At 46.2% G+C, this 10,501-nt stretch overlaps 1 protein-coding gene across 1 annotated transcript in view; it reads right to left on the bottom strand.

The window, feature by feature from the left end:
* Positions 1 to 7,866: 7,866 nt before the first annotated feature.
* MAPKAPK2 (MAPK activated protein kinase 2) overlaps positions 7,867 to 10,501 on the bottom strand; it is a 68,124-nt gene continuing 65,489 nt past the window's right edge. The window contains exon 10 of the mRNA XM_056815842.1: positions 7,867 to 9,983. Coding sequence (XP_056671820.1) covers positions 9,840 to 9,983 — 144 coding nt within the window. The 3' untranslated portion in view covers positions 7,867 to 9,839. The remainder of the gene's footprint in view (positions 9,984 to 10,501) is intronic.

Here is a 10,501-nt window from a genome sequence, read left to right as displayed (position 1 = left end):
CCCAGACCTTAGAGTGATTCTACCTGGACACAATTTAATCTTTTTTAGGATGTGTCCTGGGGCAAAGAAATGCTGGTTCCAGAGACAGCTGAATAGCATAATGGAAGAGCACCAGCCTGGAGTCAGGAGGTCTTAGGTCCAAATATGGTCTCCCCTGTTAGACTGGGAGCTCCTTAATAGATGGAGCTTTATCTTTGCTGACACTTCATATCAATTCTAATGTATGGATCTAATGTATGGATCTAATGTAAGGATCATTAAAAAATAAAAAAAGAGGAATGCTGGGTCCAACTCATACCTCTGAGACTTTCTACCTACATCACCTTAGGCAAGTTACAATCTAGCTTCCTGGGCTTTAATTTTTGAAAGGCAGCATGGATTAGGGATAATATACTAGAAATGAAGTTAAAAGGACCTGGATTCAAATCCTGCCTCACACACTTACTTTCTGTATAACCCTAGACAAGTAGATCAAGCTCTCCCTCAGTTTCCTCATCTATAAAATGAAGGGGTTGCACTCAGTGGCCCTTACCGTCCCTTCTTGCTCTAAATCTTTACTTGTATGAAAAGGCTTACCCTTGGGTCTTCATTCAGAATTTGGGTGATATTCATAACAACTTTCCCCTAGCCTCACCACTCTACCCCTACTTGGCCTGAAAATGTATTTCCTTCACGAGCCTGGCCCGATTCCTTTACTAGCACACCCCAATGCTTCCTGTGTCTACCAATTCAAAGGAAACCCCAAACAATTTACTGTTATTGTTTACCACCTCAGTCACCAGATTACTCACAGGGTATGAGAGCAATAGCTCATGCTGGCTCCCAGTGGCAGCAGCAGTTTAGGTGCTGGAGGGCTGGAGGAGCCTGGCCTTCTTGGGTCTTCTGTGCATTGGGGCAGGCTCCTGGGACCTGGAGCCAGAGGGATGTGGAAGGTCATCTAAAACCGCCCCTCATTTTACAGATAATAACCAGGCCAGGGTCCGTTTAGTGAGATGAGCGTCTGAGGCAGGACGATTAAGACAGTCTTTACACCCTAGTAGAAAAAAGAGGACCCTTTCCATGAGCCAGCTATAGGCAGCAATAGTGAGGGAGTCTTGCTACACCACCCAGACCTTAAAGGAATAGAGCGGTGAATGGGACTCCTCCTATGGGCCAGGATTCTAACACGTGTCCTCCAACTCCAAATCCGGTGCTTTGTCCCATCCCACGTCTTGTCTGTTTGGAAAGCATTTAGCTCAGTGCCTGGTACCTAGGAGAAACCTTATGCAAGTTGAGAGCCTTCCCATACTAATAAGCTTCTATTTTCTATAGCAGGAACTTAAATGCTTTCTTCTGTTTCTTTCTCCCACACCCACTCCTGAATCATGCACAACAAAAGTAAGAAGCCCTGGATGGAATTCTCCCTCACTCCATCACTTAGCTATATGACCATGCCTTGAAGGGTCCCTCCAGGAGCTGGGGTCAGTTTTGGTCCTACCACTTCCTGCCTGTGTGACTTTGGGCAAGTGGCTTCGCCTCCCTGAGCCTTGGCTTTCTTCTCTGTAAAATGGGAATAATCTGTGCCTTGCAGCTACTTCTCAGCATTGCTGTGAGGAGAGTACTTTGCAAACTGCACAGCAGTATATGACTGAGTGCCATCAAAAAACCAAGGAAACAATCCTCTCCAGGGCCCGAGAAGCTTCAGTTCTTTGTAGGCCTTGGAACATTGAGAGTGGCAAGCCCCACATTCCCTAGGTTCCAAGGGGGGCCTTACGTAACCCTCTACAAGAGCAAGTCCCAAACCAGCATTTTCCTTGTTTGGATGTAGTTCTGGAGGACTAGGACTGGGCAGGCCTCAACACAAGAGAAAAGGGGACCTGGCCTGGGAAGGGGGAGCGAGTTCACAAGAGAAAAGCCCCTCAGAGCTCTTATTGCTTCCTCCCCCACACCATAAACACCCTACTGCCCCTATTAGCCAATGTCCTCTTCCCAGCTGGGCTGGCCAAGGGGAGCAAGTATTCAGATGGAATGAGTCTTGGATGCGGAGAGAGCAGGACAAATTGCTGGGGCTCCCAGTCTTCAATCATTCCTCCAACCATACTCCCCTCCCCCCTATTACATCTCACTTCTATAAGTTCTTATCACTTCTGACATTTCCCCAGGGCCCAGAAAAGTGCACTGGATTTCTCTGAACACAAAACCTCAAGCTAGCTTATTTGGAACCCACAGTTCCCAAAAGCAATGAGTAAGGGTTCTGCCTAGGAACTCAACCTCAGCATCCCACCACTCACTTCTCAGAGACCAGGGTCCCTCATTTACCTCCCTGATAGGCTCCCACATTTCTACTATAGTGTTTGCAAAGCCGTCTTTCCCATGGCCTGCAAAAGGCAAGCAGCACTCATTTATTGCGTCCATTTGGCAGATGAAGAAATTGAACCTTGAAGAAATTCAGAGACTTGCCCAAGGTCACACAGCTGGGAAAAGACAGAGCCCAAATCCCAAGTCCTTTAAGTGCTCTATACTGGGGGGATTAGGAGACCACCTCAATTGTTATACTGAGGGAGACAAAGGGAGGAGGATCCACCAGCCAGGGAGTGAGGGAGCCCTGGTTCTAGTCCTAGACCTGCCACAAGCTATCTTTGTGAGAGTGGAGCAGGCAAATCTCTACTACTCTCATCTATCAAAGGAGGTCCATGAAGTCCCTTGTAGCTCTAATATTTGGTGACTAAGTCAAATGCAATCTCTACCGTTACACTATGGAAGGCTAGGCTGAATAACACCTTGATCCTTCCCCAGGTTCTTGCTCCTGCCCTAGGGGCTCTCATCTCTACTCAAGTTGGTCCCTACTTCTGCCCATCACAGGATCTCAGAACCATAAGGAACATCTGACATCAGCTAGCCCATGATAGACCTGAACAAAAAATCTGTATCCACTACCTCATTTGTAGAGCTCTGGGAAGGCTGAACCCATTACCTCCTAAGATAGCTACAGCTGCTAGGAAGCTTTTCCTTACATGAAGCCTAAACACCCTGCCTAGATCATGCTGGTACCTAGCTGTCTGCATATAGTCTCCCCTGTTAGACTGGGAGCTCCTTAATAGATGGAACATTATCTTTGCTGTTCCTTGTATCCACAGCACTCTGCAGTGTCTAGCACAAAGTAGGCACTTAATGTTTGTGGACTAAATGGTATCATCTAAAAATTCATTCTACTACCCTTGTCTCCAAGTCTTCCCATGTGCTTGAGAAACTCAGGTCCAGAATTCCAAGTGAACTGGAATGACCTCCAGGAATTGATGCAGAGTGAAAGGAGCAAAACCGAGGGAACAATGTACACAGAGACAGATACACTGTGGCACAATCAAATGTAATTAACTTCACCATTAGTGGCAATGCAGTGATCCTGAACAACTCGGAGGGATCTACGAGAAAAACCACTATCCACACTCAGAGGAAGAACTGTGGGAGCAGAAGCACAGAAGAAAAACAATTGCTGCTTGAATTCATGGGTCAAAGGGGACCCATGTTGTAGACTCTAAATGATCATCTTAGTGCAAACACCAACAACATGGAAATAGGTCTTGATCAAGAACACATGTAATACCCAGTGGAATTGCGCGTCAGCTACAGGAAGGTTGGGGGGAGGGGAAAGAGGGGAAAAATATGATTCTTGTAACCAAGAAACGTTATAAATTGACTAAATAAATTAATTTAAATTAAAAAAAATAAACTCAGCTCCAGGGCTAGGTTCAGTTCCCAGGTTAGGAGACCTCTTTCCATCCTAACCCTCTCACAGGCTAAGTGAAGGGCAATCATGTAGATTTTGCCAAGTCTTAGAATAAGAAATACAAGATTTGGAGGGTCTGCCACTGAGAGATTGCTGAAGCTAGAAGGGACCTTAGAAAAGGATGTTAGGACATAAAATATGGAATGTTGAATATCAGATTTTTGTCAAGACTTTTGAGACCATGTAAAGCAGCTAGGTGGTACAGTGGAGTCAGGAAGATGTGACTTCAATTCTAGCCTCACTCTTACTAGCTATGTGATCCTAGGCAAATTGCTTAACTTTTCTTTCTCAATTTCCTCATCTGCAGAATAAGCTGGAGAAGGAAACGGGAAACCACTCTATTAGCTGTGCCAAGAAAACTCCAGTTATGGTCATGAAGTCAGATACAACTGAACAATGAAAATAAGGTCCAGCTCAAATGCCACTGCCTCCATGAAGCTTTTCCACCCTTCTCCTCTAAGGAGAAGTCAACTGTGTGCGCTTCTCTGTCATTTTATAACTCTTAAAGGGCACTTCTCCTCTTCTGTACAACAGAGCTATATAATTTATGCAGCTATAAAAGCTCCTTAAGGGCAGGGAGCATTGCTTTAAGCAAACATGATCTATAGGAAAAGAACTCAGAAAGTGAGGTAATTATTAACTTGGAGTAGCATTCACCACAGAATTCTTTTAAGTAGAATGCTTTGTAACTACATTTGGCTTGATATACAAAATTTGATTTATGTATCATTTTTAGGAAACATTTTGGGGAACTTTGTGTTCTTTGCAAAAAGAAATCAACAGGCATTTCTTAAGTGTAAACTAGCTGCCAATCACTATGCTAGGAGTTGGGGATACAAAGACAAAATGAAATTCCCTGCCCTTATGGAGCTTCCATTATACCAAAGAGAGAAGACATACAATAAATAAGAATACATGAGGCACAGAGATTGGCCAGAGCAGGTTGGCACTTTTTGTACAACTTTTAGTCTTAGAGAATTACCTAGAACACTAAGAGGTTAAGTAAATTTCCCAGGATTATAGACATTATATGGCAGATGGGGGATTTGAACTTCCAAATTCCTAAGCTAACTCTTGATAGTATCTATACTAAATGTAGACAAAACTAGATCATAAGGTAAATTGGGGGGGGGGGGGGTAAACCAACTTATAGCTGAAGGGCAGAAATTAAGAAACATTTCACATAGAAGGAACAAGAAGAGCAGCAAGGTGGTTCAGTGGATAGGGAGCCAGGCATGGAGGCAAGAGGTCCCAAGTTCAAATCTGGCCTTAGACACTGCCTAACTATGTGACCCTGGGCAAGTCCTTTAATACCAATTGCCTAGGCCTTACCACTCTTCTGCCTTGGAAATGATGCTTAGAATGATTCTAAGATAAGAGCTAAGGTAGTTTTTCTTTTTTTAGAAAACAAAAAGGAGCTATAACAAAGTTTTGAAGGAAATAAGGGATTCTCCAAGTCAGAGTTGTTCAGGGAGGCCATTTCAGGTATGAGGAACTACTAGGAGGAGACTGAGAATAGGGCATTATACTGAAGAACAATAAGGTAAAATGTGCCCGAGCCAGAGAGTACAGGAAGAGTGATACATAATAATAAAGTTTGAAAAATGAGAAATAATGAGATTTGGCAACTGAATGGCTAAGTGGGGTGAGGAAGAGTGAGGTATCAAAGTTAACCCCCACTACGATGAAATCCTCCATGACTGAAGGATGGGGGTGTCCTCAACAGAAATCATTATGTTCAGGTCTGTTGATTGTGATCAGGTGAGCTGGCGGCCAGCTTAGATATATTGAATTTGAGAAGCCTAGAGGCATGTCAGTTTAAAATATTCAAAAGGCACTTCAGGAGACAGACGAGCTGGCACTGAGAACAGAGAAAGAGAATAGAGCCCAAGCCCCCACGACACCTGTCTAAATGAAGCCGCAGATAACATTAAGTTTTTTGGCTGCCACATCACTGCTGACTCCCATGGAGAAGCAAACTGCTAAAAAACCCCAAGATCGTCCCGTCATACAAACTGTTTTCCAATTAGGGAGCATGACACTGATGAACCAGCAAAGGAGACTGGGGAGTTGTTGTCCATGTAAGAAAACCAGGAGAGCACCATGATGGAAACCGAGAAAGGACAGGGAGAAATGTCTGATGCTACAGAGAAAAGTTGAGAAGTATAAAGAAAAGGTCACCCAATTAGGGAGAAACAGAGAGAAAGAGAAAGGCAGCGACAGAGAGATAGACTGGAGAGAGTAGCTTCAGTTGAGGGATAAGATGGGAAGCAGATGAAAAAGGGTTGAGGCATGAGTGAGACAGGAAAACAACAGGAAAAATAAGCGGAGGTGGAGGGGGTTCAGTTTGGCTCTGAGAGGGAGAAGATTTAGGATGAGAGCTTGAGGATACAGTAGGACTGTCTGAGGTTTGCTGTTTCTTTCTAGGATAGGAGCGACAGGCACATTTGCAGAGAACAGAAATCAGTGGTAGGGAAAAATCAGTAGATGGAGAAAAGAGGTGGAGGGTCAGGGGAAGAAGAGGCTCACAGTGAATGGTCTCTAATTTCTCAGTCAAGTATGAAGCAAGGGTTTTAGCTGAAAGGATTGGGATGACAAAACAGTGTGGAAGACTTTCGAAGCTGACACATCAGTCAAACAGAACTACTCCCTGCTCTCTGAACAAGGTTCTAACTTACTCTCCTCCTCCGGGTCTCCTGGTTCTCCCTTACTCTACCTATTTACTATCTGCGCATCTTACTATCCTGGGCAGTGTGGGCTGGTGGAAGGCACCTTCACTGGCTGCCAGGAGATGATTCCAATCCTGGGTCAGAAGCCCCTTAGTTACAGGACCGTGACAAAGGCACTGAATTCCTCTGAAGCTTGGTTCCTCGTCTGAACATTGGGAGGGAAGGAGAGGTCGAAGTGGACGAGATGATCTCTTTAAGGAACTTTAATGGGGCTTTTTTTTTTAACTCCTACCTGCTGCCTTAGCATCATCTCTAAAACAGAAGAGCGGTAAGGGCTGGGCAATCGGGGATCACACAGCTGGGAAGCGTCTAAGGCCACATTTGAGCACAACTCTTACAGACTCCAAGCCTGACCCTCTGGTCACCGCACTGCCCGGCTGCCTGGCACTTCAATGGCTACCCTTCCAGGAAGGCTTCCCTCGAACACCTCCCCACATCCATCCCCCCAAGCTCTCTCAGGACTGGTCATGAGGACGGTTATTCTCGTCTATGCCTGTGTCCTCCTGGTCCCTCTCCCCTACCTCACTGGGAATAAAGTGCTTTGTAAAGCATTCAAGAAATACGAGTGCTTGTGCTTTCTGCGGGGCTGTCAGTAGGCTGGTGAGGCAAATGTCATAGTCCATCTAAACTTCCTTTTCTTCTAGCTCTAAACACATTGCATGCACACATTCATTGAGGTTCATTGCTGGTGGCATGAATCCTGAATGCCCATCTCCCTCTGCCGGACTGTCTTGTTACTACACACCCCTGCATCTCCGGCCAGCACCCAATCTTTTCCCAGCCAGGGTAGTAGCTCTCCATCTCTAGCTACTCCCTCAAGTAAAGGACGCTTGGATTAACATGACGGCTGTTCTCCCACCAACTTGGCTTCCTGAGGAAATGGACATCATTGAAGATAATCATAGGATCCAATGGCAAAAACAGTAAGGGGCATTGGCCTTGCTGTATTCCCGACAAAAGGAGACTGCTTGGTGAAGTTTGGTTCCATTCCCAGCATCCTCTTCATCATATGGAAACACAACTCTGCCAGCTAAAGACCCTCCCCTCGCTAAATCCAGAAGCGATTCACATCTCAGTAAACACACACACTGGGCTCCAGAGCTTGGTGTCCAATGGGGGTCTCCAAAGATCCTCTGATCAAATTAAGTAACAGCTTGTCACAAGGGATTCCCATTTCTCTAATGGCTACCTCCTTTCCCATTCCATTCCCCAAAGATCTCTGCAAATAGACCTCCCGGATTTGAATGACCCTCCCCAACAATCTCCTAAATGCTGGACTTGGAAGGGAGAAGAAAGAAGTGTCATCCAGAGATGTATGAGGTACGGGGAGAAAACCCATGCAGAAAATGCAGGAGGAGAAAGAAGAAAAACTTCCAACTATTAAATCTGTTTAGTAAAGACAGTTTTGATCATACAAAACAACATGTTAACAATAATCCAAGGGCCAGACATACCACTGGGGGAGGGAGAGGAAGGTCGGGGGCATGGCAGGCACTCAACCCAATCCCCTAATGCCCCCTTCCCCATATGCCCCTGAGGGAGATGAAGAACTAAAAAGCTACTCCCAACTCCTTTCCCCTGCCTCCTCCACTATGCTAGTGAGGGGGAGATGGCCTAAGACACTAGCACAGAGGGCCCTCCCAATTCCACTCCTACTTAATACTGGGAAGAACAGGGAAGAGGTGTCTCTCCACCCCCATTGGCCAGTTGGAGAAGTCATGGAAGGGCCAATAGAGCCATGGGTGAAGAAGAGGGTAGAGGTGGGGCATCTTTGGTGAGAAGGCTTCCTCTCTGTCCTCCGGGTCACTCAAGAGGACAGAAAAGATAACCCAGAGAAAGTAAGCCATGGGAAGGGGGAAAAGTATGGGGTGGTTCCCACTGCTGAAGAGAGAGCCAAACAAAACAAAATCTTTCTGGTCGTAACAAATAGCCCAGGCTCATCCTCAGGGTGGGAGACTAAAAGGTGGCCCAAGAACAAAAACAAAAAAAAGGCTAAAATTGAGGAAATATAAACCAATAGAGTTTTAAAATAAGGGAAGGAGGCAAATGGGATAAGTTGGATGATCCTAACCACAAAGGCCCAAAGGACCTTATCTCCCACTCATCTTCTAGAGTGGCATGCTCTGTCTGCTCCTAGATGAAGGCAGCAGATTTTGTGGGCTCAGACTGGCTCCTGGTTTGGGAGGAGGGGGAAGGAGAGAAGCAAAACAAAAACAAAAACAGGGTCCTGGACACTATCTTTTGGCCCTGTATACATCTGGGTAGGAAAGAGGAGGGAAGCTTCTTTTTCCAAACACATAGTGTTCAGGGAAAGTGGGAAAAGAGGGAGCATTCTGAATCCTCCCTTCTCCACAAGGTAGTATTGCCTTCCCATTCACTGAGGAGGGAGAGAGGGAGGGAAGACTGAAATTCTGCACTAAATGCTAAGATTTGGCAGGAGGAAGAGGAAGGCTCCTGTCCCTTTTATCTCAGTGCCAGTGTCAGGGAAGCCCTTCCCCTTGCCCCCAGAGCCCTGCTTGCTAGAGACCAAGATCATAAGCCAGTTTCAAAATCTTAGCCAGCTTCCCACGGAGATAGATATGTGGACTTTTCCCTGGTCTGTGTCAGACCCAAAGGGGAATTTCGGCCCCCTGAGTTGCATCGGAGCCCCCTCCCACCACCAACACACCATATCAGCACACTGATTCATACGCCCTGTCCACACACTCACACATACAGCCCTGTATGCCTGCTCCTTGACCATAGCTACGGTTGTCCAAGGCCTTTGAGCTAAGGCAAAGGGAAGCTTCCTGACTCTCACCCCTGAGGCCAAGCTCCCCCTTGGATCCCGCATCACAAAAGTTTTATCCTCCACAGGGCTCGGCTTCCCAGCCACTTGGCTCCCAAGTCCATGGAAGCCTCAGCCTTGGGTGAGGGGAGGGAGAGAGCTGAGGGAACAAGATACAGACACTGAGTCACCTCCCTGAAGCAGCTCCCCAAATACTTTGTTTTTTAAAAATCATCCTGTGACTTGGGAGGAAAAGGAGGGGATGGAGGAGAAAAAAATAGAAATTTTATAAAAAGTCAAGGCCAAATCAGCCAAGAAAAACTGCACAATGAGGAAGGTCTTGAGAGCAGCTTGCTCCCCTGTCCTCACCCTCCCAGGAGTTGGGTGCTCCCGGGGGAAGTCCAGGAGCGCCAGGGAAGGTGGCAGTTAAAGGATCAGAATTCATCTGCTGACAAGTTTCTGGGCTCCATGCAGGCGGGAGCAGGAGGAGGACAGTTCTGTGTCTCTGCTTTTAAAAAATATACTTAGAGAGTTATTGCTTTCCCTCCAACAGGGTGAGAGGAGGGCTGAGGGTGGCTCAGTGAGCAAGGGCGGCTGCCTCCAGAGCCCGGGCCTTCTTCCGCCTCTTTAGGAGCAGAGGGTTGGTGGCGTCCTCAATCTTCTTAATCTTGATCTGCTCATAGTCAACGCGCATGGTGGCCAAGGCACTGGTCATTTCTTCCTAAGGAAGGAAACAGGAAGGGTGAGCGTAAGGAGAAGAGGAAGAAACGAGGTGAGATGAGCTATGAATGAGAAGGAAGATGAGCGTGAAGGACAAAGATGAGAGGAAGCAGAAAGATTCTTAGAGATTAAAAGAAAAGGTAAGGGCATTAAATACTGCATTCAGTTTGGATGAACAACAGCACCTCCAAATTAGGCCTAGATCAATGGAAAGCATGGCTCAGCGTGGGGGGTGGAGGGAGGGAACACTGATTTTTCAGGCAACTCCCCCAAGACCCCAGAGGAAAGGACATAAAGTATGGGAGGAAGACCACTGGAGGAAGTTCAGCAACCCAATTAAAAAAACATTTTTAAGTACCTAGGAAGCTTTTCCCAATATCTCACCCCCATCCCCACCACCTTTTTTTAAAATTTAAAAATTTTACTTTCTGTCTTAGTAACAACTCTAAGAGAGAAGGGCAAAGGCTAAGCAAATAGGGGGAAATGACTTGCCCAGGGTCACACAGCTAGATAGTGTCT

This window comes from Monodelphis domestica, chromosome 2 (genome assembly GCF_027887165.1).
Source record: "Monodelphis domestica isolate mMonDom1 chromosome 2, mMonDom1.pri, whole genome shotgun sequence".
Classification (NCBI taxonomy): domain Eukaryota; kingdom Metazoa; phylum Chordata; class Mammalia; order Didelphimorphia; family Didelphidae; genus Monodelphis; species Monodelphis domestica.
This window is presented reverse-complemented; position numbering and strand designations above follow the sequence as displayed.